This window comes from Eubalaena glacialis, chromosome 3 (genome assembly GCF_028564815.1).
Source record: "Eubalaena glacialis isolate mEubGla1 chromosome 3, mEubGla1.1.hap2.+ XY, whole genome shotgun sequence".
Lineage (NCBI taxonomy): Eukaryota > Metazoa > Chordata > Mammalia > Artiodactyla > Balaenidae > Eubalaena > Eubalaena glacialis.
Genome location: NC_083718.1, coordinates 170400937 through 170428471, shown reverse-complemented (window position 1 = coordinate 170428471; position 27535 = coordinate 170400937). Strand labels below are relative to the sequence as shown.

Sequence of the window (27535 nt, the reverse complement as noted above, 5' to 3'; positions counted from 1 at the left end):
CACCCATACATTACTACCATCCTCAGATCTCATTCAAGTTTCACCACTTGTCCCAATAGGGTCTTTTATTGCAAAAGGATTCAGTTCAGAGTCATATGTTGAATTTATTTATTTATTTATTTGTAAATACTTATGTATTTATTTGGCTGCGCCGGGTCTTAGTTGTGGCACGCAGGATCTTTAGTTGCAGCGTGCGAACTCTTAGTTGCAGAATGTGGGATCTAGTTCCCTGACCAGGGATTGAGCCCGGGCCCCCTGCATTGGGAGCGCAGAGTCTTAGCCACTGGACCACCAGGGAAGTCCCCATATGTTAAATTTAGCTGTCGTGTTTCTTTAGTCTCCTTCAGCCTGGAAGAGTTTCTTAGACTTTCCTGGAGTTTCATAACCTTGACACTTCGCAAAATTACAGGACAGTAATGTTCCTCAATTTGTGTTTGTCTGATGTTTTCTCATGATTAGATTCAAGTTATTTGGCAGGACTATACTGAAGTGATGTTGCATTTTCATTGTATCCTATTGAGTGGCTCACAATTTTCATTTGTCCCATTACTAAAAACATTCAAAAAATTTTTTTTTCTTTTAAATTTTGGCTGCACCACATGGCTTGCAGTATTTCAGTTCCCCGACCAGGGACTGAACCCAGGCCATGGCAGTGAAAGTGCTGAATCCTAACCACTAGACTACCAGGGAACTCCCATAACATTCAATTTGATCATTTAAGAGATTCCTCTGGCAAGCTTTTTTGCATAAGACGTTCTAGGCCCACCTTGTACTTTCCCTGCCCAGACCTGAAATAAGGAGCCCTTTTAGCGGAAAATGGTATTTAAAGGCCAAGACCTATACAGTAGACGTGCTCACTGGTTTTGATGTGTTGTTGTTCCTAGACCCTCTAAGTGGACAGTTAAGCAATATATGCATACACAGGTGCACACACATATATCTACAAACACACATTTACATCTAATTTTTTTTCCTACACTTATCTGTTCATATATTGAATGTCATGAGCTCACACTGATACTCTGAATTCGATACTGACAACACAAGATGCATTTTAGTTTTCTCTTTCTCTTTAGTATTGGTAAATCCTTTCTCTGACAGTGAGAAATCTGCCCCCCATTATACTTACTATATTTACTTATTTGATCAGGCTTCCTGTATGTAACCAATCTCCTACATCCTCTTCCAGCTGTCTCCTGCATGGATGTCCTCTTTCCCTGTTTGAATGTGATTCCCATTCTGGGCTGATTCTATGTGAACCCCCTCCTCACCCCATTTGGGTGACCCCTCTGTGTGAACGCTCTCTTCACTCTGCTCTGGCTCTAACACCACTTTCCAGGCTGCCCTTCCTCAGGGACTCCATCCTTGTCTGAGTCTGCTCAGCCTCAGACTCTCTACCTGAATTGCTCCCACCCTGTGTGGGCACCCTCAACTCAGGCTCTGACACCCACACTGCCTCCCCCACACCAACGTGTAGATGACTCTTTGACCCTGCTACGGCACTGACTCTCCATGCTGGGCTCCTCCCTCCTGTTCTGCACACTGGGCCATCTACCTTGTGCTGTGTGGATGCCCTCCTTACCCTACGCAGTTTCCATCTCCCTACACTGGATACAGATACTCCTGCATCCGGTGTGGATACCCCCGCATCCGGTGTGGATGCTCTCCCTTCATCTCACTTGGGTTCTGACACGCCACTCTGGGACACTTTGGCCTATCCCCACCTCTAACCCAAACACCTTTCCTGCTTCGGTCTATGTAATGGTACCAGGACTTGAACTGTTTGTAAAGGGAATAACGTATATGACTTCACTTAATTGCTTCATTAGAAGAAAGAATGGATTGCTGAAAATGGTTTGAAAAGACTGGTATGGACAATGCTGAGGATACCACTTCTAGACTGAAAAATACAAGAGTTATTGAAACCTCTGTTTTCTGTTGAGAACTCTGACAAATAAGAAACATGACATAGTCCTTGTTAGATAAGCACAAGTTATTAAACTCCTAAACTTATAAACCTAGCAACAGAAAGCAACAATAAAGCATTCCAACTTGGCAAGTAACTAAAAGGCATATGTAAAAGGCTGTTCAATGAAGCAGTAATTATATAAATAATATATTGAAATTAAAAATAAAGAACTGGTTAAAAAAGTCACTTTAAGTAATGTGATATACTGCACATTTAAAAAATACTGCCTTAAAAATAAATACTGCCTTGAGTGTGATTATTTCAAATCATGTTTAATTAAGGGAGAAGAGAAGCAAGAAACTTAAAGAAGGAAAGAGTAGAAAAGAAAAGACATATACAATGGAAGGTAGGAGAAAAAGAAAAAGCTAAGGAGAGATGGAAAGATAAATATGAGCACAGAGACAAAGACGAGATGAAACAAAGTCAGAGAAAAGGTAAAAGAAGAAAACGTGAAACTAAACAAGAATAAGTTCCTAAGGACTTCCCTGGTGGTCCAGTGGTTAAGACTCCATGCTCCCAATGCAGGGGGCCCACGTTTGATCCCTGGTCAGGGAACTAGATACTGCATGCCACAACAAAGATCCCACGTGCCACAACTAAGACCCAGCACAGCCAAAAAAAAAAAAAAAGAATAAGTTCCTAGATGGTTTCCATAGCAAGCCCTCAATAAATGTTTGTTAACAAAATTCATTAGGGCACTCTTATCTCTGCCTTTTGAAATGCCAATTAGCAAATCAGCTACTGTTAGGTCTCTCCAACTATAGTATACCTACGTTAAGACCTCTGGGAATCTCATGTGAAACTTGTGAAATCTGAACAAGATCGAGGGATCATAGCAATGTCACCTTTTATAGTTATGAGACAAGTTAACATTGCTGGAAACTGGGTGAAGAGTAAATGGGATCTGTGTATTATCTCTCGGAACAGCATGAGAATCTATAATTCTCTCAACAAAAAGGAAAATAAATCTATTAAAAAACAAACACAAAACAAAACAAAAAGACCTCTGGGAATTATTCCTAAGCCACAGACTCTCTTCTTAGCCAAGCATCAAGGGGCCCAAGTGATTGTTTATTACAAAACCATTTAGTAGAAAACATCTCAAAGCAGATAATCTAGTAGGTCAGTGTCACCACCTTTAATTATAAAAAAAAGCAAATTCATTTAAAAAAGCAACAAACAATCACAAGTTCAGTGTGATTTCTCAGATGTACTCCTTTGAAATCCCTCCCTGTTTAATCATAAAAAAAAAAAATCCAGTCAAAAACTAGTGCCAAAGAAAGAATAAAATGGTACTACAAAGCAGTGTGTCCTGTGTGCCCCTGAAATAAGTTACTATTTCTAGGCCTCATTTTCCTCATTTGTAAAGTGAGGATGCTGGAGGAGATCAGTGGCTCCCAAAATGTCATACCTGCTACATCAAACCACTTGAGGAACACATTTAACATTCTGATTCTTAAAAACACAATACCATTGACATTAGCATCCAAAAAGAGAAATACTTAGGTGTAAATGTAACAAAATCTGTACACGATCTCTACATGGAAAACTTAAAAACTCTAATGAATGAAATCAAAGTAGAACAAAATAAATGGAGAGATATTCCATGTTCATGGGTAGGAAGACTCAGCATTGTCAAGATGTCAGTTCTTCCCAATTTGATCTACAGATCAATCATACTGATCAATGCAGTGTCAACCAAAATTCCAGCAAGTTACTTCATGGAAGTCAACAAATTGGAGTTTATCTGGAAAGGCAAAAGACCCTAACTTGCCAATACAATATTGTACAACAAAGTTGGAGGACTGACACTACCCAACTTCAGGATTTACTATAAAGCTAGTAATCAAGACAGTGTGATATTGGCAAAAGAACTGACAAATAGATCAATGGAAGAGAATAAAAAGCCTAGAAATAGACCCCCATAAATACAGTCAATTGATCTTTGACAAAGGAGCAAAGGCAATACAATGGAGCAAAGACAGTTTCTTCAACAAATGGTGCTGGAACAACTGTATGTCCACATGTTAAAAAAAAATGAATATTTTTTTGCACCTTTCACAAAAATTAACTCAAAATGGATCACAAACCTAAATGTAAAATATTAAACTCCTAGAAAGTAACACAGAAGAAAACTTAGGTGACCTAGGGTATGGTGATGACTTTTAGATACAACACCAAAGGCACAATCCATGAAAGAAATCATTGATAGGCTGAACTTCATTAACATTAAAAACTTCTCTGTGAAAGAAAATGTCAAGAAAATTAGAGGACAAGCTACAGACTGTTGAGAAAATACTTGCAAAACACACATCTGTTAAAGGACTATTATCCAAAACACAGTACAAAGAACTCTTAAATTCAACAATAACAAACACAGACTTCCCTGGTGGTGCAGTGGTTAAGAATCCGCCTGCCAATGCAGGGGACACAGGTTCGAGCCCTGGTCTGGGAAGATCCCACATGCCGCGAAGCAACTAAGCCCGTGCGCCACAACTACTGAGCCTGCGCTCTAGAGCCCATGAGCCACAACTACTGAGCCTCCATACCACAACTACTGAAGCCCGCATGCCTAGAGCCTGTGCTCTGCAACAAGAGAAGCCACTGCAATGAGAAGCCCGCGCACCGCAATGAAGAGTAGCCCCCGCTTGCCGTAACTAGAGAAGGCCCGCACGCAGCAATGAAGACCCAATGCAGCCAAAAATAAATAAATAAATAAGTAAATTTATTTAAAAAACAAAACAATAACAAACAACCAGATCAAAAATTGAGCTAAAGAACTTAACAGATACCTCACCAAAGTACACAGATGGCAAGTAAGCATATGCAAAGATGCTCAACACTGTGTTACCAGAGGAGGAGGATAGAGGAAGTGGGAATTGGAGGAAGGTGGTCAAAAAGTACAAACTTGGGACTTCCCTGGTGGTGCAGTGGTTAAGAATCTGCCTGACAATGCAGGGGACATGGGTTTGAACTCTGGTCTGGGAAGATCCCACATGCCGTGGAGCAACTAAGCCCGTGTGCCACAACTACTGAGCCTGAGCTCTAGAGCCCTCGAGCCACAACTACTGAGCCTGAGTGCCACAACTACTGAGCCCGTGTGCAACAACTACTGAAGCCCGAGCGCCTAGAGCCCGTGCTCCTCAGCAAGAGAAGCCACCACAATGAGAAGCCGCACACTGCAACGGAGAGTAGCCCCCGCTCGCCACAACTAGAGAAAGCTGGCGTGCAGCAACGAAGACCCAACACAGCCAGAAATAAATAATAAATAAATAAATTAGAAAAAAAAAAAAAGTACAAACTTCTAGTTATAAGATAAATAAGTACTAGGGATGTAATGTACAATATGATGACTATAGCTAACACTGCAATATGATATACAGAAAAGTTGTTAAGACAGTATATCTTGAGTTCTCATCACAAGAAAAAAATTTTTCCTTTTTTTCCTTTTTGTTGTATCTACATGAGAAGATGGATGCTGGTCAAACCTACTGTGGTAATCATTTCACAATATATGTAAATCAAACCATCTTGTTGCATGCCTTAAATTTGTAGTGATGTATGTCAATTATTCTCAATAAAACTGGAAAAAAGAAGATGTTCTACATCATATATCATTGGGAAAATGCAAAGTAAAATGAACGTAAGATACTACTACACACCTATTAGAAAGGCCAAAATCTGAAACACTGACAACACCAAATGCCAACAAGGATGGGGAACAAAGGAACGCTCATTCATTGCTGGTAGGAAGACAAAATGGTGCAGCCACCTTGGAAGACAGTTTGGCAGTTTCTTACAAAACCTTTACTGCACAATCCAGCAATTGTGCTCCTCAGTATTTACCCAAAGAGTTAAAAACTTAGGTCCACACAAAAACCTACACACAGATGTTTAGAGCAGCTTTATTCATAATTGCCAAAACTTGGAAGCAACCAAGATGTGCTTCAGTAGGTGAATGGATAAATAAACTGTGGTACATCCAACAATGGAATATTATTCAGCACTGAAAAGAAATGAACTATTAAGCCATGAAAAAACATGGAGGAATCTTAAATGCATATTACTAGGTGAAAGAAGCCAATCTGAAAACGTTATACACTTTATGGTTCTACCTATATGACATTCTGGAAAAGGCAAAACTAAGGAGACAGCAAAAAGATCAGTGGTTCCCTGGGGTTGAGCGGAATGAATAGGTGGAACATAAAGGATTTTTAGGGCAGTTGAAATACTCTGTATGATACCATAGTGCCAGATACATGTCATTACACATCTGTCCAAACCCACAGAATGTACACCACTAAAAGTGAACCCTAATGTAAACTATGGACTTTGGGTGATAATGACATGTCAATGTAGGTTCATCAGTTGTAACAAAGGTACCACTCTGGTGGGGGAAGCTATCCATGGTGGGGGCGGTGGTTATATGGGAAATCTCTGTACCTTCCCCTCAATTTTGCAGTGAACCTAAAACTGCTCTAAAAAAATAAAGTCTTGGGACTTCCCTGGTGGCGCAGTGGTTAAGAATCTGCCTGCCAATGCAGGGGACACGGGTTCGAGCCCTGGTCTGGGAGGATCCCACATGCCGCGGAGCAACTAAGCCCATGCGCCACAACTACTGAGGCTGAGCTCTAGAGCCCATGAACCACAACTACTGAGCCCGTGTGCCACAACTACTGAAGCCCACACACCTAGAACCCGTGCTCCGCAACAAGAGAAGCCACCGCAATGAGAAGCCCGCGTACTGCAATGAAGAGTAGCCCCTGCTACCCGCAACTAGAGAAAGCCCACCCGCAGCAACAAATACCCAATAATAATATTAAAAAAAAATCCCCTTCCAGACCTACTAAACCAGAATCTGGGTATTTTTAGCAGGTTCTTCACGTAATTCTGATATGCATACAGGTCGGAAATCATTGGACTAAATGACTTTTAATACCCCATCCTGTTACTAAAACCACATACTGTATAGTCAGTATGTAAAACCTTTTTATTATACTGACTATAATTACAGAACAGTCTTGTAAGACATGTATATTATTGTCAGTGTTCTAAAGATTGATAAGCTGAGGATCAGAAAAGTGAACTGCCTATGGTCACACAATTAAGTAAACAGCTAGGTCAAGAATCCAATTATTCTTGGATGGTGGTCCATTTTATTCCAAGTCACAATGGTTCAACACGGCTGTAATATTATTCTGTAGGATACCTAAAAAAAGAAAAAAACCCTCAACTGCTTATTATTTTAAACGTATTTTAAATAATGTCTGTTTTGGGAAATGTCTGATGAAACAAAGTTGTGGAGAGGAGGGTAAAGCACAGGTGGGAAGACAAGTTAAGGTTCACATTATGTCACCTCAGAAACCCTCAACACACAGACAGACAACACCCACCTTAACTGTACCGTCGTCACTGCCAGTGCAGACAAGCTGGGGACCCCTCCTGGCCGGATAACAGGAATTCACAAAGGAAGTGTGCCCCTTCAGTCTTTTAACCCTCTCGCCTGTTTCACTATCCCACACCGCCACAGTTTTATCTGTGGATGCTGAGAAGAGCATACTAGAAGGTAAGAGAGGAAGAACAAAAAAATAAGTGAAGACAAGGAATAGCAATCTATCTTCCCCACTTGCCAAAACGTGCCAAAGTCTTCAAGATCACTAACATGTTGTGCTCTGACAGCTTGGCACCTGATGCTGGAATGCCTCACCTTCCATAACAAAATCCTAATCATGCTCTAGACCCAGTTGTAAGGTCTACCCTACGAAATGTAAAAAAAAATTTCCCTCTGTCAGTCCCCACATTATACATCTAATACAGCAGTCTTCTCAATCTTTCCCTCCTTTTTGATATACAACACTTTACACATCCTTCCACTTGGAAATGTTTAATCCCTCCCTGCTGCAGAGGTGAGACAACTGTAGCAATTCCTGACCCAATGGCTTGGTAACTCTCTTTCTCTAAAACTCAAAGCTTTTGTCTCTGAGGATGATTTCTAGGTTATGATTGAATTTATAATGCTTTCTTTACTCAAATAGGAAAAATGTATACAAGGCTATGCACCCAGTTGTTCAGGGAACCCTAAAATTTTTAAGGTCAGAGCTGTAAAACAATAAATGTTTACTGAAATACCAAATGGGATTAACTTTGTATAACCACGTTTTTATATTATCTGTAGTTATTCTAAAGTTATGCAATTGTTAAAATATTTACAATAAATAGTATGTTATAGTAAACAGATATGACAGGTGAATAACGTTAAGGGTAAAAAGCAGCAGACAAGATTGTACAAGTAGTTCATTTTTTTTAAATTTGGCTGTGCTGCGTGGCTTGTGGGATCTTAGTTTCCCAACCAGGACTGAAGCCAGGCCATGGCAGTGAAAGCACTGAGTCCTAACCACTGGACCGCCAGGGAACTCCCACAAGTAGTTCTAATATATACATAAAAACAAACTGTTTTGAATAGGAAAAAGGCTTGAGAAAAACATATCATAATATTAATAGTGATTATCTTTGGAGTGGTAAAAACGTGGGCTATTTGGTCATTTTCCTGCTTTCTTTTTGAGTTTTCTTGAAATAGATTATTTTATTATTACTTTTATAATAAAAATCACTAATTTCTATATATATAAATTACATTTTATGTCTTAAAATTTTTTTTTTTCTGGGATGTTGATATGTTAGATAGAGGTGATGTGTTTACAAATGCATACATGGAACAATAAACACCTTACTTGGGTTACAGTAATAGGATAATAAAGTGGTTGTCCAAAACGCAGTTTTTTTTTTTAAACATCTTTATTGGAGTATAATTGCTTTACAATGGTATGTTAGTTTCTGCTGTATAACAAAGTGAATAAGCTATACATAAACATATATCCCCATATCTCCTCCCTCTTGCCTCTCCCTCCCACACTCCCTATCCCACCCCTCTAGGTGGACACAAAGCACAGAGCTGATCTCCCTGTGCTATGTGGCTGCTTCCCACTAGCCATCTATTTTACATTTGGTAGTGTATATATGTCCATGCCACTCTCTCACTTCATCCCAGCTTACCCTTCCTCTTCCCCGTGTCTTCAAGTCCATAAAATGAAGTAGTTTTTGACAGCACAGTCTCCTGAGAGAAAACTCAGGGATGAAATGTGAAAGGATGCCAAGAAAAATTACTATAAGAAGCAGTTGTCACCCACTATGCAGAATACTCACCTGCCGTCTGTGTTATAATGCAGTTCCATCACTGCTCCACTGTGTCCCTTCAATGTAGCATAGTTATCGCAGTCACCATAGACATTCCACAACACTGTTAGGGGGACAGGGGTTCTGTGAGCATTACTAGGCAAAAGAAAACTCATTATTGGCCATGGAAAGGGTACTTATGAATTCACTAGAACAACAGTTTTGAAATTATACTCCTTTGGAACACTATTAGTTCTATTAGCTAGATCAATTTTCTTCACATTAAAACAAAAATAATGCAATATTTTCACATTTCATAAAATAAAAACATTTTAGTTAATGGCTATAATTTTTTAAATCTTAAGTGTTTCTCCTGTACTTTTAAAAAGTTGGCACTCACAGCTACTGTCTGCTATGAGTAGAAGCAGACTGCAAAATGATGGTACTTACAGAAAACTTTGGAAGCTGCAACTGACTTGAAGGTCCCAGGAGAATGACTATACTACATTCACTCATTGAAAATGTACTAAATACCTGTGCCAGGTGCTGGGGTAAAATAAGGTAAATGAATAGACACAGTTCCAATCCTTAGGGAGCTTGGTCCAGCACAGAGTGAAGTTCGATGAGTGTTATTAAGGAACACTCTATACATAATAAGGTATTTAGAGTTATTTTCCTGCTGATAAAACTGTTTCTAGTTTGTTCAATGAAATTAAGCAAATCAGTAGGTCAAGTATGTTCTGCAAAGATCCTTAAGCCTTCCAAAGACTTGACCACTAGTAAATTTAAGGAACACAGAACTAGAACACCAAAATCAAAACAGACATCATCCACCCTGAGGCACAGTTATAAGCAAAGAGCCAAAAGACTCTTCTTGACTAGTAGCTGAGAATCAGGTAGCAGATCCTATTGATGGACAGGTAGATTATCCAAGTGAGTTGCCACGTCAGGATTCCCTCCTTCCTTTCCAAATGCTAAGATTCTGAGGGAATGGATCAAGAGGAGAGCCTCAATATCTTTGGGAAAAAGTTCTCTCTCTCCTCTTTACTCCCATTAGCCTGTTAAGCCTAGATCTCCAGTCTTGCTAAATCAGCCCGAGATTTGCCTCCATGAGGACGATGTTCTCAAACTAGAGCGACTCACTTTCCAACTGGTAACATAATTCCTTCTGTATTTACCACATGGACCCTGAGTTCTACACCCCAAATCATTCAGCATTTTCATGACCCTATTTTAGCATATTAGCCACATAGTTTGTTATGTGACCAACTTAGACTTATACTCTCTATGGCACTGAAGGTTTTAAAAAGTAATCACTATTTGGCAGAGAGCAATTACTCCAGATTCAAAAACTATGCCTTACATATCAGTCGGTCAAATCCTGCAGATGCTAAGGTGGATCCATTGGGGTGAAACTTGCAGCAATACACTTCCCCTTCATGTCCTGAGAGAAGCATGATTGGGGCTTGAAGGGAGGAACATCTTGGAGGCCCCTAAACAAGAGAGAAGTAGAGTAGTCACTACATACAGGCAAAGGAGACTGAAAGGTCGGGGAATGGGGAGTATAAGGAAAAGACAAGGGAAACTGATTGAGTGTATTTCTCCTGATTTAGAGAATGGTAACTCTTCTCACATAACTTATGTCTCCAATTTGATACTCTCCTGCTGAAATTTCCAGTGTCTATCTGTTATACGAACTCTCTTCCTCCCTCACTGTGCTCCCATCCCATACCCAACTTTTATTTATTTTTTATTCATTTATTTATTTTTAAAATTCAAGCGCTCACTTGCCTGCTTGCCTCCTTTCAAGTTTGACCTCATTTCTTAGGCTGAGTGCCCATATTTTTGTCTTATTGTCCAACATCATTTTTTAAAAATTAATTAATTTAATTATTTATTTTTGGCAGTGTTGGGACTTCGTTGCTGTGCGCGGGCTTTCTCTAGTTGCGGTGAGTGGGGGCTACTTTTCGTTGCGGTGAGCGGCTTCTCATTGCAGTGGCTTCTCTTGTTGGGGAGCACGGGCTCTAGGTGCGTGGGCTCAGTAGTTGTGGCACGCAGGCTCAGTAGCTGTGGCTCGTGGGCTCTAGAGCGCAGGCTCAGCAGTTGTGGCGCGTGCGCTTAGTTGCTCCGCAGCATGTGAGATCTTCCCAGACCAGGGCTCGAACCCGTGTCCCGTGCATTGGCAGGCAGATTCTCAACCACTGCACCACCAGGGAAACCCTATACCCAACTTTTAACTGCTCAAACACATTAAACTAATTTCTGCCTCAGGATCTTTTACACTTGTTGTTGCCCCTGACAGGAACCCCCTTCCCCTAGATCTTCCTATGCGTGGCTCCTTTCAAATGTTTCCTCTTCAGAAAGACTTTCCCGGAACACTCGAGCTCAAGCAGCACCCTACCTCCCCTCTGCATTCTATCAACCCTACTGTATTCTCTCACAGCACCTATCACTATCTGAAATTACCTTCCTTATGTGTTTGTTTACATTTTGTTTCCCCTGCCCTGCCACTAGAAAAGCTCTGTGAGTGCAGGAACCCTACCAGTGTAATTCTACACTGTTTTCCCAGTTTCTAGTTTGATGAATGAATGATGGAACTAAGCTTTCCCCAAACCCTGCAGGGTACAGTTATTAAGCAAAGTAGTTTTGATTGTGGTCTTGGACATTAAGCCTAGGCTTGGGCAATTCAAAGAAAACTGGGCTGATATTCTTACTTGTCAGACAGAAGAACAAGTACACTATTAATAATCCCCAAATCTCTTCAGTTTTCCAGATTACTCATTTGCTCAAAAAATACTATGTGCCAGGCACTGTTCTACGCACTGAGAAAACAGTACTGAACAAAATGAACAATGGAGCTTGTGTTCTAGTGGGAAGGAGGGACAGAAAGGAGGGAGGGAAGGCAGAAACAAGTAAAACATATAGATGGTGGTATGTGCTATGGAGAAAAACAAAGCAGCAATGTGGGTTAGTGAGCACAGGGTATTGCAATTTAAAATAAGCTGGTCAGGAAAGCCTTCACGGAAAAAGTGATACTTGAGCAGAGGTTGGGAGGAGTTGAGTGTGTAAACCATGTGGATATTCGGAAGAAGAGTAAATCCGTAGGGGGAGCAGCAAATGCAAAGGCTTTGTGGCAGGACCATGGAAGCCAGTGTGCTTAGAGCAGGGTGAGCAATGGAAAATTGGTAGTTCAGAGAGGTCAAGGGAAAGAGGGCAAAAGATTGTCAGGATTTTAGTTTTACTCTGAGTGAAGTGAAAAGCCATGGAAAGTTTTCAGCAGGGGGTAATACGATCTGATGTTTAGAAGGATTCCTCTGGCTGCTGGATTGAGAATAGACTGAGCATCCGTGAACAGAAACAGGAATATACCATTAGGATCCTACAGCAATAATGCCAGATGAGATAATGATGGTTTAGACCAGGAGCTAGTGATGGAGCTGGCAGAAGTAGTAGCAAGTCTGGATATATTTTGAGGACAATGCCAGCAGGATTTACTGACCAGCTGGTTGAGGAGTTGGGGAGGGGGGTACATACATTTCTTCAGCTGAGCCTAACAGGACCGAGGGAGAGGTGTGATCACCACCTCTATCGTACAAGAAATGTAGTTAAGAGCATGGATTCTGAATTTAAAATCTGTTCCTATCAGTTACTAGATAAGTTTGTTTCCCCATCTACAAAATGGGATAATAACAATTCCTAACTCTCAGGCAGTTACCAAGATTAATGGAGTTTTCATATACAAAGAAAGCACTTAGTACAAGAGCTCAATGGATGGTAACTATTCCACGGCTGTTACTAATACTAGTGCAGAGAAACAGAGGGAAAAGCAAGTTGCCGCAAGTCCCAAAGCGAGCCAGTATCCTTCATTTCCTTCCTTCCTTCCCGCATTCATTCATTCATTCATTCATCCATCCACTCTTCCAACTTCCCTGAACGTTTATTCTATGCCGGATCCCTGGAACATTTAAGATTCCAAAGCCCCGGTCCCGGTTTTGAGCTCAAGGTCCTTAAGCCTAATTCTAACGCCTCCTCACAGGGCGGTCGAGATGCCGAAAACGGGCGTCAAACGGGTAAACATATGGAGCATCGCAGAGTGTCGGCCGCTCTTACAGTGCTTTTCTGCTTCAACTCCAGGGTGACAGAGTCCCGTTCCGTCCCCGCAGTGTGGGGAAAGGGCCGGTGCGGGATCACCAGGTGCAGCCCTGAGGAGAGAGGAAGAGCTGAGGGCCGAAGGCCGCCTGCTCCCTTACTCACCGCTTGCAGCAAAGCTCCCGGCGCCGCCTGCTGCTGCCCGGCTCCGGGGCCCGACCCCGCCGCTCCCAATAGCAATTCATGCCGCGGCCGCTTAACTGGTACCAGCGGCAACTCTGGGCCCTTTCGCTTCTGCTGTTCTATCATGGCGGCAGCCACTCTCCTTAAGCCGCCACTGACCGCGCGGACACCCTGAGGCACCACACGATTGGCTCCAACTTAGTCTTCCCCCGGAACTTCCGGCTTGGAGAAACCAATCAGCTTCCAATACTCCCCTCTGCACCGCCCCCTGGGGACTCTCCTGTTATTGGTCAGTTCTTTCTGCCCTTACGAGAGTACTATTCCAGGATTGGTGAATGGAGCTGGAGTCCCACCTAGGCGCGCTGTGTCCTGTGGGTGGAAGCTGGCTGACTGGGTTTCGGTGTTTCGCGCAATGCTGCGGTGTGGAGACCGGACGCTGACACCGAGTAAGTGTAAGGAAGATTGGGGGTGGGGGCAGTGGAATCTGGAGGCGGCGCCTCCGTTATGTCTGAGACTGGCCCTTCTCAGCTGCAGGTTTGATTGCAAGGGGCAGAGGGGGGCCCCGAGTTCCTAGCTCTGGTGTGTAGTAGCCTGGGTTCCCTTTCTAGGGCTGGAGCAGAGCTTTGGGGTCTCTGCGCCCGCCTGGGGCCCTCGACGACTGACTTCTTCAACAAGAGCCTTCCGTGTCGAGCCCTGTGCCAGGCGCTCCCAGGGAGAAGAGGCCTGTCTCCCAGCTTCCACTAGGGTCCTCTCTGACTGAGGAGGCCGACTTGTTTCTGCCATGATTCTGCAGCCTTTTTTTTTTAGCGCTTGCTCAGTGCTCCTGAGAGAGACGGAGATGAAGGAAATGTCCGACCCTCGGCTTCCACAGCACAGTCGTGTTGAGAAATTCGGATTCATACCTGTGAACTAGGCCTTCTCCTTAATCGTGCAACTGATGTTTATTGTGCAAAGCACTGGGGAGACATTGTGAACCAAACATGGTCCCTGACTTCAGGGCTGTTAGTCCGGTGGGGAAAACAGATGCTCACCAATGATCTCACTAAGAAATGCCAAGTAAGTGCTGCCTACGAGAGGAAGCTGGTGTTATGAGTGCCTGGAATAAGCAGGAAGGCTTCTCTAAGGAAAAGATGCCTGAACTGATACCTGAAGGAACAGTTCTAATTAGTTGGGTGAAGAGAGGAAGGCAGCATATTCCACACAGAACAACATGTGCAGAGGTCCTGTGGCAAATGTGAGGAAAGTGACTAACAGGCACAAAGAGGCCAGTGTGACCAGGACAAAGAGAACGGAGGGGAGTGTGGTACAAGATGAAGCTGGAGGCGGGCAGAGGCCAGACTTTGTAGCTTTTGCTTTAAGACTGATCGGAAATCACTGAGGGTTTTTTTTGCAGGTGGGGGGGTGGGGGAGGCAGCTTGATCCCTCAGGCCTTAGTAGTGTGAACAGATTGGAGGGGAGATAGATGCAGTTAGACCACTTTGGTGAGAGTTGTTGGCAGTGAAGACTGGGGTACTGGTGGAACTGAGAGCTAGATATTTCCTAGACTCCTCTGCACCTAAGATGAGAATTGAATTTGGAAGTGAGAGGAGGAGGAGGGTGAGAGGCAGGCAGTTTTGCTGGCAAATACCATAGCAGAGGCAGTGAGTTTCTTAGTCATCAGCTTTTTGGTTTCGTGACTTTCTGCAACGATAGCCATGACTTTCTTGATCATGGCAAAGACTGTTGTTTTGTGGGTCAGGAGGTGTTCCTGGGAAGTTCTACCAGTACTTCCTACAGCCCTTGCAGTAATTTTGTAAGTCACATAATACCTGGCAATAAATCCCTTTCTGTTTAACCTAGCTAGAATGTGTTCCAATATCTGCAACTGTACTCCATCAGGGTAGGGGTACTGCCAGTTAGGTGAGCTATAAAGACAGAGTTAAAGGGAAGTTAAGTTATTGTTTGAATGATGGACTATGGAATCTAAGCTGGATAGAGAGGAAAGTGAAGAAAAAAAGAGGGCTGATAGATTGGAAGAAAATAGAGGTCAGTAGATCAGGATTCTGATGAGGTCAATGAACAGTATTCTCTGCTAGAGGACTTCCATTTATCCTTAAAGACCTACTCAGTTGTCACCTTTTAAACTTCCTTGCTTCCTCCAGGCCCTTCTTCTCTTTCTTGTTTTCTTAATACTTTGAACCTAATCACTAGCACTGATCATACTGCATTGTAATTGGTCACCATTATCCTTACACGACTAGGAAGCCTTTGATGACAGGGACTGTGTTGAAAAGAATGGTTTAGTGGCAAGTGTGTGTGGCTCTTGGAATGGCCTAAGATTTATCTCTTTCTAGCTATGAATTTTCGACAAGTTACTTCATTCCTTTAAAACAGAGATACCTATTTTGTAGAGTTGTTTTAAAGATTGAAAGGAGGTTTACGGGGACTTCCCTGGTGGTCCAGCGGTTAAGACTCCATGCTGCCAATGCAGGGGACCTGGGTTCAATTCCTGGTCAGGGAACTAGATCTCGCATGCTGCAACTAAGAGCCCTCATGCTGCGACGAAAATGCCGTGTGCTGCAACTAAGACCCGGCACAGCCAAATAAATAAATATCTTAAAAAAAAAAAAAAAAAAGAAAGAAAGGAGGTTTATGAAGTGCCTAGCACAGAGCCTGACATATAAACATCAATAAAGGTGCTGAACTGATAAATTAACTAACAATTTAAAATAGAGTAAAATTAAGTACTTCAGTATTTCAGTAGACAGTTACAAATTTCTGTGTGCTCTATACTGTGGTAAGCACTGGAGATTTGAAGGATATGATGGAGTGCAAGACAAGGGCACGCTTGGAAGAATTTCACAATCCATAAAGGAAAGAAAAAATATTCGTAAATAGGATTTGAATCCCATCTCCATCATTCATAGTTTTGTAATCTTGAACAAGGTAACTTAGCTTCTCCTGTGTCTTAGTTTCTTCATCTGTAAAATACCTTAACAAACAAAATGATAATTGCCTATCTTGTAGGGAGGTCAAAAAGGGAATTAACTTAGTTAAGACAAGTAAAGCTTCTAGGTTAAAGGCAAATAGGAAGCACTCAAGTATTAGCTATTATTATTAGAAGACTTGGAAGGGACCTTAGGGATTGTTGACTGAACAATCAATCAATTGTTGACTGGTCCTGAGGTCCAGTACCAAAATGGCTAACTGTGAGCAGCCCTTGTCAAGACATTTGACCTCTGTTAGCCTCATTTTCAATTAAATAAGAGTAATGGACTGAATGACCTTAATAATTGCTTTCAGCTTTCACTTTTTATGAATCCATTTTTGTTTTTCCTTGCTTCTTGCTATTTTTCCTCTTTCCTGCCTTTGACCATTTTGTCAACAGATCCATGACCAGAGTGCAAAATGGAAAAAGCATCTGTCTAAGATAGTTACTCTAGAAATTTGATGGGAAGGAGGAGGATTGGGCACCAGTTTGATATTTGAAAGTCTCCCATCTTCTGACTTACCCAGCGAATTGTGTGGAACTCAGTTCCTTCTCCTACATTCTTTAGACCAGAATGCTTTCTTCCTTCTTTCTCTACCTGTGTTTCCCACATAGTAAGGCTCTATTCACTCATTCAAGAAAACTTTGAGTACCTACTGTATACAGGCACTGGGAAGACAAAATCAAATGAGAAATGGTCCTTGGTTACATGTTTGAATGAATAAATCCAGACCCTGCTCATCCTACCCTCCAGGAATGATGCCCTTCTAATTACTCCTTATTGGAATCTCTAATTTGGGACCTGGTTAGTGTTAGAACTATATACTACTCTTCAGGGACTTCCCTGGTGGTCCAGTGGTTAAGACTCCTCGCTCCCAATGCAGGGGGTCCAAGTTCGATCCCTGGTCAGGGAACTAGATCCTGTATGCCGCAACTAAAGATCCTGCATGCTGCAACGAAGATCCTGTGTGCCGCAACTAAGACCCGGTGCAGCCAAATAAATTAAAAAAAAAAAAAAAAAGAACTACATACTCTTCAAAATTTAGATGTGGACTGTGAATTCTTTTTGAGGCAGTGTGGAATAGTGGTTGAGAATGAAGGCTCTGTCATTATTCTGTCTTTGATGTGTCCCAGTATTTTGACTTATCTGTTGATTCGCCTCAATTCTTATACATAACTTAAAAATAAATTAAAATCACTTTAACTCTCAGAGGTCTATCTAATTGGTACTGTTAAGTAACAACAGTAAATCTAAATCTTAAACTTAAAAACAATAACAAAAATCTTGGCCAGATCAGTGAGGTGACACATGAAATGAAGTTTCAAAGGGGCTACATATTATCTTTCCAATTTAATATTATTCTATGAATTGCTCATTGCTTGAGGGGAAGGAGGAGAGGACGTGGTTTTTTTTTTCCTAATTGCAGGCACATTAAAAAAAAAGCTGAAAAATCACAAAATTATGGAGGTACAGTACAAATAATACTTCTTAATGAATCATTTGAGAGTTAAGTTGCCGACTTGATGCCCCATCAGCCATGAATACTTTAGTTTTCCTATAATCATGGACATTCTTCTATATAACCATAATATAACTTCTAAAATCGGGAAATTAACATTGCATAATTACCACTAATCCTCAGGTCCCGCTCTTCCATGTTTGGGCACTGACTCCCCATTCTGGATTGCCCCAGTGTGCGGACACGCTTATAACCCTGCTTCTCCCCACACTGGGTTGCTCTTTGTGGATTTCCTCCTCGCCCAGCATAAGCTCTGACCTCACTCTCGGCTACCATTCCCCTGCCACAGCTCCCATTCCCGTTCCCACGCTATACTTTCCTTGCTCTGCCCTTTGTTTTGGGTTGGGAAGGAGGTGGCTAATAAATAACTGGGTCCTTATTGCTTCCCTCCATATCACAATTGTTTAAAACATTCAAGTAAAATGAAATGCGTAAGGAATTTTTTGTTTCTAGAACTATTGCAAGGCAACTTCAAATGGTGTACCTCAATCCTTGTCAATTTACTTGCTCTTTTAAGTCTACAGATGTGGTCCTATTGAACTACACTATATCTGTCTCAATGTTTTATAAACTTTTTGAAAGCAGCAGAACTATTTTTTCCAAATGAAATGTTACATAGAAGCTTAATAGGTAAACCAGATCAAAGCAGAATATGCTGTTAAAAGTAGGCCTTCCTCACGTAACCTCCCTTCCTCCTTGCTACCATGACCCCCCCCCCCCCAGCCGCAAAGCTGGGAGGGCAAGTGGGAATCAGCAATAATCAACCTCTGCCTAATTACTGAGGAGAGGCTCCTAGCTTTGCAACTGCTCTGTGTTGGGACCTCCCGTAACTCAGATTTCTTTGGGGTTGTTCTCCCCCACCTTTGGTAAGGAGGCTGTCCTCTGGTTGGTTGACCTAGGGCCCTTCTTCTTTGGCCTTCCTGATCCTGTTGTCCCTAGATATTTCAGAACTGACTTTTTAAAATAAACTTGAGTTAACTGAGAAGCTTCTGGATAACCACCGTACCTCCTTAGGTAGGTTTTTTCCTAGGTATTTTATTATTTTTGATGCGATTGTAAATGGAATTGTTTCCTTAATTTCCCTTTCTGATAGTCCGTTGTTAGTGTATGGAAATGCAACAGATTTTTGTATATTATTTTGTATTTATATTAATTTCTTATCCTTCAACTTTACCAAATTCTTTGATGAGCTCTAGCAGTTTTTTGGTGGCATATTTAGGATTTTCTATGTATAGTGTCATGTGATCTGCAAATAGAGACAGTTGTACTTCTTCCTTTCCAATTGGGATTCCTTTTGAATAACCACCATACAACAACCCTAGGTTTCTACAGAATATAATTCAAAAAAATTTTAAAATACCATTTGGGAAGGAGGTGGCTAATAAATAACTGTGTCCCTGGCAACCCTTTACAATTCTGAAATCGTAAGCCTGTTGCTGTTGTATAACAGGATTTCTCTCAAAAATGCATGCCAATTTCCTGCTTGAAGAATTGCATAGGGTTTCTCAGGCTACTGTTCTACAAAAGGAGCAAATAGGGGAGCTTTAAACTTAGCTGTTCATACTCTTATCACAGCAAAAATCTGTACGAAATAACTTAAGATTGTATTGCTCTTTCTGTGACCTTTGTTTAAAGAAGAACAGTTGATAGACTAAGTTGTTTGAGCTTAATTTAGATGTCCTAGCTGCTGATGCCTCTATGGATTCTGTACCTCACTAGTGCTCCAAGAATTGGAGGGATAATTAAGGTTTCTTGATAGAGTCATTGGCCTCAGGTTAATAATCTTTGTTCTAGGATATGAGGTGAGGATGCTGGGCAGAGGGAAGGGAAGGACTAGAGATGAGACTGCATAGCTGGGAAGTGGAAGAGGCAGGATCCAACCAGGCTGTGATACTTGGATTTAAGCTGTTTGTCAGCCATTTCTCAAGAACTGACAAATCAGCCTTCATTCTATCTGTGTGCTTTTAATAAACTAATAAAACCCACTTCTGGCTGACGTAAACAGAAAAGGGCAAGTTTATTATACGGATACAGGTTGTCTTATGGAACTCAAGGACAGGGATGTTCCTGGGCTTTGGGATGATATAGAACTAGGGTTTGGAACCTGACAGAATTTTCTTTCATTTCTGTTTTAAGTGAGGCAGTTCAGTTAATGGATGGTTATTGTAAATCAGGAAGACTTTCTAAAAGTAAGACCTAAAGTAATCATCTGAAGGTGTAGGGGTGTGCTCAGGGTTGAGGAGAGAAGGAGGTATTTGCACACGAAAACCCAAGGAAAATTGAGTTTCAGGTCTTATTGATGTCAAGTAATTAGGAGGAAAAAGAGAACTGAGGACTGTACCATTAACTTTATCTTTATGTAGCAGTGATTTATGCAGCAAGTAAAGGAGCATGGTTAAGAGCCACTAGATTGCTGGTTTCCTCCCTGTTTAAAACCAGAAGGCTGAGCAAGAGTACCTCTAAGATCCCTTCCAACTTCAAAGCTCTGAGACATGGTACTCTGGCAGCATCAGCATCACCTGGGAGCTTGTTAGAAATGCCCACGGAATTCCCTAGTGGTCCAGTGGTTAAGAATCTGCCTTCTAATGCAGGGGGCTCGGGTTCGATCCCTGGTAGGGGAACTAAGATCCCACATGCCTTGGGGCAACTAAGCCCATGTGCCAGAACTACTGAGCCCACGCACCACAACTAGAGAGAAGCCTGCTTGCCTCAACGAAAGATCCCGCGTGCTAAAATAAATAAATTAAAATAAATAAATAAATAAATTTCAGAAAAAAAAAGAAAGAAATGCCCAATCTCAGGCACCACCCTAGACCTACTGAGTTGCAATCTGCATTTTAATATGATTCATAAATAGTTAAATAAATTTGATGCATCCAACAATGGATTATTATATAGGCATTAAAAAAAGATGTGTGTGTGTTTGTGTATGAATTGCTAAAAAATAATATAAAATGGCTATTAATATTAATTAATGGTTTCATGATTCCATTAAAAAACTTACTTGTACATGTAAAAAAGTCTGAAAGGATATAAACCAAATTGAATTATAGATGATTTTCTTTTCTTCAAATTAATGTGTTATCTGAACTTTTAAAATGAGCATGTGTGTTCTTAATTTCATTGGAGAAAAAAGTAAGCTGTGCTTTCTTTCTGCTTTTTTTGGCTGCGCCATGCACGGCTTGTGGGATTTAGTTCCCCGAACAGGGATCGAACCTGCGCCCTTGGCCGTGAGAGTGCAGAATCCTAACCACCAGACCGCCAGGGAATTCTCTATGCTCTCTTTTTGAAGTCACTTCAGATTTAACACCTAGAATAGTGGTTAAAAGTGTGGACTCTGTTGTCAGCCAGAGTTTGACTCTACCATTTTCTGGCTTTTTGACATAGGCCTAATAAGTTGGCCTCTGGAAGTCTTGGTTTTCTCATCTACATAATATGATAATTAATAGAACCTACATCTTGAGAGTTTTGAGGATTAAATGAGATATTGGATGTCCAATGCTTAGCACAGTGCCTGGACATAGTAAGTGCTTGATAAATGTTAGCTCTTATTACTATTATTATTCCTTTTTTACAGATCCGTTCACACCCCTCCCCCCCCCACCAAAAGCCTTCCCTTGGCAAAAGAATAGCAATAATAACCATAAAAACAAAACAGTAAGCTAATGGCCTTGGTAAAGTATCAAATTGAAAAGAAATAAGATCAAGGTTTCCAAAACTCCCCACAGTTATAGTGGACAAAGGAGGTTTGGATAAAAGTACATGGTGGGGACTTCCCTGGTGGCGCAGTGGTTAAGCATAATCTACTTGCCAATGCAGGGGACACAGGTTCGAGCCCTGGTCTGGGAAGATCCCACATGCTGCGGAGCAACTAAGCCCGCACGCCACACCTACTGAGCCCGTGTGCCACAACTACTGAAGCCCGTGCGCCTAGAGCCTATGCTCCACAACAAGAGAAGCCACCGCAATGAGAAGCCCCTGTGCCGGAAGGAAGAGTAGCCCCTGCTCACTGCAACTAGAGAAAGCCCACACACAGCAACGAAGACCCAACGCAGCCAAAAATAAATAAATAAGTAAATTTAAAAGTACATGGTATTAAATCTAATGGTATTATCCTGTAGGGACAACCTGTGGATCGGCAGCACATTTTTTTTTTATTGCAAATGTCTCTCTGATTGTTACCTGTTCTGTTTCTTTGTGACAGGACACTTGAATTAGCTTTAGCAGAAGAGAAATGGAGGAACCATAGAACATTAAGGATGAATTCAGGAAGACCCGAGACCATGGAGAACTTGCCTGCTCTCTACACTATTTTCCAAGGAGAGGTATATTCTTTTGGCTTTGAAAACTTCCCATTTATATTAAGCGTAGATTGAAGGTGAAAAGCAGCTGGGTTTGGAGCTTCTGTCCACTTGAGAATGTCTTGAACATTACAATTTAAACGGGAAGGGCTAGCAGAACATCTGGCTCCCACATGTACCTCCTCTGAGCTCCAGACTTCTAACTACATACTTGGCATCTTCATTTGGATACCTCACAGCATCTCTAATTTATGCTTTTTTCATTTTTTTCGGCTGTGCTGCATGGCTTGCGGGAATCTCAGTTCCTCGACCAGGGATTGAACCCGGGCCACAGTAGTGAAAGCCCATAATCCTAACCACAAGGCCATCAGGGAACTCCCTCTAATTTATGTTTTAAACTGTATTTTTGGTTTTCTCACCAAATCTGTTCTTTCGGTCTTTCCCATCTCAGCAAACGAACCCATTATTCATTCAGGTACCCACGGCTAGAAATCTGGGCATCATCTTTGATTTCTTCCCTTGATTTGATCTTGTTTCCCTTCCTCTCCAGTCCATTATCAGGTACTATCTTTCTGCCTCCCAAATATGTCTCTGGTGTCTATACTTCTTTATCCCTTTGGCACCCCATTAGTTTAAGTTTTCATCTCTTGCCTCGCCCTCCTGGGCTCCCTACTTCTTTTGTAGTCCACTTCCAATCTGCTTTTCCACATTGCAGCCAGAATAACGATTGATTGATTGATTGATTGATTGATTGATCTGGCTCGCTGCACAGCTTCTGGGATCTTAGTTCTCTGACCAGGGATTGAACCCAGGCCCTTGGCAGTGAAAGCCGAGAGTCCTAACCAGTGGACCGCCGGGGAATTCCCCAGAATAACATTTTAAAAACAGATTGGACCAAGTTGCTTTCTTGAAGTTCTCCTAGGCTTCTCATTATACTTGAATGTATCCAAACTTGTTTTCATGACCCTTACCTGACTTGGCTTCTGCTTACTCTGGCAGTGTTGTTTAGTTCCACTCTACTCATGCTGTAGCCACTCTGGCCTCCTTATAGCTCCAAACATCTAAGCCTGCTTCCTTCTCAGGACTTTTACACATGCTGTTGTTTCTAACTGTCCCATTTTCTCACCAACTTCTTTTCATCTTTTAGGTCTCAGCCCTAATGTCATCTCCTCAGATCTTTTTCCCACCATAAATAAATAGGCTCATGTTATATTTATTTTGTACTTGTTTAAAGTCTTTCTTTCTCAGAGGACACTAAGTTCCATGAAGACAGAGCCCTGTCTGTTTTGTTTACTGTTGTATATCTCAGTCCCAGGTAGGTGGGTAGAAAATAGTAGGTGCTCAGTACACCTTCATAACTGAGTGAATGATCAATCTTTGAGGGAGGAGACATTGTATTTGTTTAGAGAGCAGAGGCTTTGGAACCAGGCAAAACCTGGATTCCGTCCTAGCTCTTTTACTTACTAACTGTGTGATCCTTGAGATCGTCACTTAATTTCTTTGAGCCTCAGTTTTCTCATTTGTTAGATGGAGATAAAAACAACTTTCATAGGATTGTGATGATGGTTAAATAAGCTATCATCTATAAAAACACAATGCCTGAGACGTAGTAGGAATTCATTAATGTTACAGCCCTTTTTAAAAAAAATTATTTATTTATTTATTTATTTTTGGCTGTGTTGGGTCTTCGTTGCTGCGTGCAGGCTTTCTCTAGTTGCGGCCAGCGGGGGCTACTCTTCGTTGCGGTGCGCAGGCTTCTCATGGTGGTGGCTTCTCTTGTTGCGGAGCACGGGCTCTAGGCGCGCGGGCTTCAGTAGTTGTGGCACTCGGGCTCAGTAGTTGTGGCTTGCGGGCTCTGGAGCGCAGGCTCAGTAGTTGTGGCGCACGGGCTTAGTTGCTCCATGGCATGTGGGATCTTCTGAGACTAGGGATCGAACCCGTGTCCCCTGCATTGGCGGGCGGATTCTTAACCACTGTGCCACCAGGGAAGTCCCCAATCGCCCTTCTCTTGAAGCAAAAGTAAAGCCAAAAAATTGTTTTCAGTGTCTTATGAGTGCCTGTAGTATTTTAACTATATCATTCTTATGGCATTCATAGTTGCTTTATGGTTGACAAAAGTTTTACCACCTAATAACATGAGGCCTTTGAAGACAGACTTTGTGACTGTTGGTTGGTTATAGATAAATGTGGCTCTAGACTTCTGTTAAGTGGATCCCAACTTGTAATGTAATAGACAGGATACAAAGGATGATAACATTCTAACAAATAGCAGACAACTCTGCTCTTCAGAGCCTCTGTCCTCATTCTTTAGGGCCCATGGTATCCCCAGAGATCAGTGAGGTACCAGGGCTTAGAAAAAGGAAATGGTAGCTCTGGAGATGAAATTGATTTTTCTGGTCATGAAGCCCTCACTTGTCAGGTGTTGCACAAAAGAAAGAGGAGCTCTCTGCCCTCTACAAACTGACTCAGATTTCTAGTAAAGTGGCTCCTGATCTATGTCTTTTTCTTACATGAGATGGGGCTTGAATTAGTGTAGGTTTTATATTTTACCGTCAAGGATGGATGGGCTAGGGTAATGTTCAGAAAGAAGTTTATAGTTCTAATACTAGAACTATAGTTTTACTATTTCAGGAACACATTTTGAAAAATGCCTAGGAGTGACTGGAATTAGGGAAAGAGAAATTTCATGGTAAATTGGAAACAGGAAACTATTTTTCAGAATATTCATCCAACAAACATTGAGTGCCTAATATTTAAAAAGAAGAATTTACATTAAAATTCAAAAGAAATTTTGTTAAGCCTAATGTATGTTAGCACTTTCACACGTTACGTGTCATTGACTTTCTCCAAAGAAATGGTTAACCCCATTTTATGGATAAGGAAACTTTTTAGAAGTTAAGTAATTGCCCAAATGATTAATAAATGGCAAGTTCTAAATCAGGTTCTCCAGGTCTGCAGCTGGGGTTGTTCAACTGTTCATAAATGCATGGAGGAACCAAAAGACCCATAAGAGAACTCTTTTGACTGAATTGGGGTAGTATAGGAGGAAGGTAGATGGTAAATCTGGTTGTTCCACAGTCATTTGTTTGTACCTCTATCATGACATTTATAGTCTGTCTTGTACTATTGTTACTTGTATATGTGTCTGTCTCCTCCATTAGATTGGGTGTTACTAGGGAGCAGAGGCCATGTTTATCTCATGTATCTTGGTAACTAATTCAAATTCATTTAAAAACAGACTGGGCATCTCTCTCTCTCTTTTTTTTTGTTTTTTGTTTTTTGTTTTGGCTGCACCGAGTGGCATGCAGGATCTTAGTTCCCCGACCAGGGGTTGAACCCGTGCCCCCTGCAGTGGAAGCATGCAGTCTTAACCACTGGACCGTCAGGGGAATCCCTGGGCATCTCTTTTTTTTTTTTTTTTTTTTTAAATATTTATTTATTTATTTATGGCTGTGTTGGGTCTTCGTTTCTGTGCGAGGGCTTTCCCTAGTTGTGGCAATCGGGGGCCACTCTTCATCGCGGTGCGCGGGCCTCTCACTATCGCGGCCTCTCCTGTTGCGGAGCACAGGCTCCAGACGCGCAGGCTCAGCAATTGTGGCTCACGGACCCAGCCGCTCCGCGGCATGTGGGATCTTCCCAGACCAGGGCTCGAACCCGTGTCCCCTGCATTGGCAGGCAGATTCTTAACCACTGCGCCACCAGGGAAGCCCTGGGCATCTCTTTTTATACGTTGTTTTTATTTCACAGTGCCTGACATGGTATCTTGCATGCAGGTGCTCAGTAAATGTTTGAATTAAATTGAATCCAAGCCTCTTAGGACCAGTTGCCTTTGAAGAAACTGGTGGTGCAGCCCATATCCTAGCAGCTCTTCTCTTAGCAGGCTCAGCAGGGTTGGAGGGCCCAGTAACAGAATAGCCGAGAAGCTAGTATTCATCCTTCTCTTGTTCTCTGAGAGACATCTTGGTGCCGGAGTCCATTAAGCATGGTAGGGAGCACAAGCATAGCATTGAGATTTGGGATTTGGCTTAGCCCAGCCATAGCCAAAGAAATGCTGTGGCGAGATTGGTGTTGGTAAGTTGGAAATAGCATTGGACTAGAAGTCAGAAAACTTCTTTTCTGTACTTGGTCTTGATACTTTCCAACTTTGTGACTTTAGACAAGTAACTTATATCTCTGAGCCTCAAATTCCTCATTTACATTATGGGGATAACAAGTTTCAAGGCCAGTGCAACCTCTAATCTGAAGATGGTAAATTCATTTTACCCAAGCCCTGAGTTCAGTTGAGATAATTACTGAATTTTCTCCCCTGAGCTATTTGATTAATTGTTCTTGGGACACCAGGCAGACTGTGTGATCATCTAAGGCAGGTGCCATTCTGTTAATTTCGTCTGACTGCACCTTAGGAGACACAGTGATGGAAACACCTGCTGCTGAAAATAGGCAAGAATGTGTTTTCCCAACTGAACAGTTGAGTGCATTAACCTTTCCTTTGGGAAGAGGCCAAATTAAGGTCTGTTATGATATTTCCTCAAAAGATAATAATGTGACACTGGAGCTTCAGTATTGAAAAGTGAGATTGTTTTAATTTATAGCAGCAAGGTGATTTGGGCTCCAACTTCCAGATGCTGCTTTTAAGTTGTTTAGATAATTATGCCCTTAAATAATGTTAGACAGTATGAAGCATTTCAGCCCTCTTTCTAGAACCCTGGAGCAAAAGCCAAAGTGCCTTTAGTTGGTCCAGAAAGAAGGGATTTTCTTTTATTGCAGTTAAAAATATTAAGTCTTATCTTCTTTATCCATGCGGTCCTGTTTTACAGAGAACAACTCACTTTGTGAACTTGGATAAGTACTTCATGTCTCTGGTCTTCACTTTCCTCATTTGAAAAATGACAGGATTGGATCAGTTAATCTCTAAAGTCCACCTTGCCTTGATTTTAAGTACTAGTATCTGCCTGGCTGTACTGTTTCTTTGGGAATATCTGGTCCCTAACCCTAATATTCATTGTAAAACAGGAGTTTAGAAATTTTGGTTCTTAACCCATTCTTTTTTTTTAAATAAATTTATTTATTTATTTATTTTTGGCTGTGTTGGGTCTTCATTGCTGCGCACGGGCTTTCTCTAGTTGTGGCGAGTGGGGGCTACTCTTTGTTGTGGTACATGGGCTTCTCATTGAGGTGGCTTCTCTTGTTGCAGAGCATGGGCTCTAGGTGCACAGGCTTCAGTAGTTGTGGCACATGGGCTCAGTAGTTGTGGCTCATGGGCTCTAGAGCGCAGGCTCAGTAGTTGTGGCACACGGGCTTAATTGCTCCACGGCATGTAGGGATCTTCCTG

At 41.8% G+C, this 27535-nt stretch overlaps 2 protein-coding genes across 3 annotated transcripts in view; one reads left to right on the top strand and one right to left on the bottom strand.

Annotated features, from left to right (window-relative positions):
• SNRNP40 (small nuclear ribonucleoprotein U5 subunit 40) overlaps positions 1 to 13559 on the bottom strand; it is a 35756-nt gene extending 22197 nt beyond the window's left edge. Inside the window, exons 1-4 of the mRNA XM_061186879.1 lie at positions 13397 to 13559; positions 10506 to 10635; positions 9173 to 9266; positions 7363 to 7528 (exon numbers count right to left, since the gene is read on the bottom strand). Of these exons, the coding sequence (XP_061042862.1) occupies positions 7363 to 7528; positions 9173 to 9266; positions 10506 to 10635; positions 13397 to 13540 (534 nt within the window). The 5' untranslated portion in view covers positions 13541 to 13559. The remainder of the gene's footprint in view (positions 1 to 7362; positions 7529 to 9172; positions 9267 to 10505; positions 10636 to 13396) is intronic.
• A 198-nt stretch (positions 13560 to 13757) lies between these two features.
• Positions 13758 to 27535, top strand: part of ZCCHC17 (zinc finger CCHC-type containing 17) — a 64653-nt gene continuing 50875 nt past the window's right edge. For both annotated transcript variants that reach the window (XM_061184575.1, XM_061184576.1), the window contains exons 1-2: positions 13758 to 13860; positions 22107 to 22227. In XM_061184575.1, the coding sequence (XP_061040558.1) occupies positions 22162 to 22227 (66 nt within the window). In that variant the 5' untranslated portion in view covers positions 13758 to 13860; positions 22107 to 22161. The remainder of the gene's footprint in view (positions 13861 to 22106; positions 22228 to 27535) is intronic.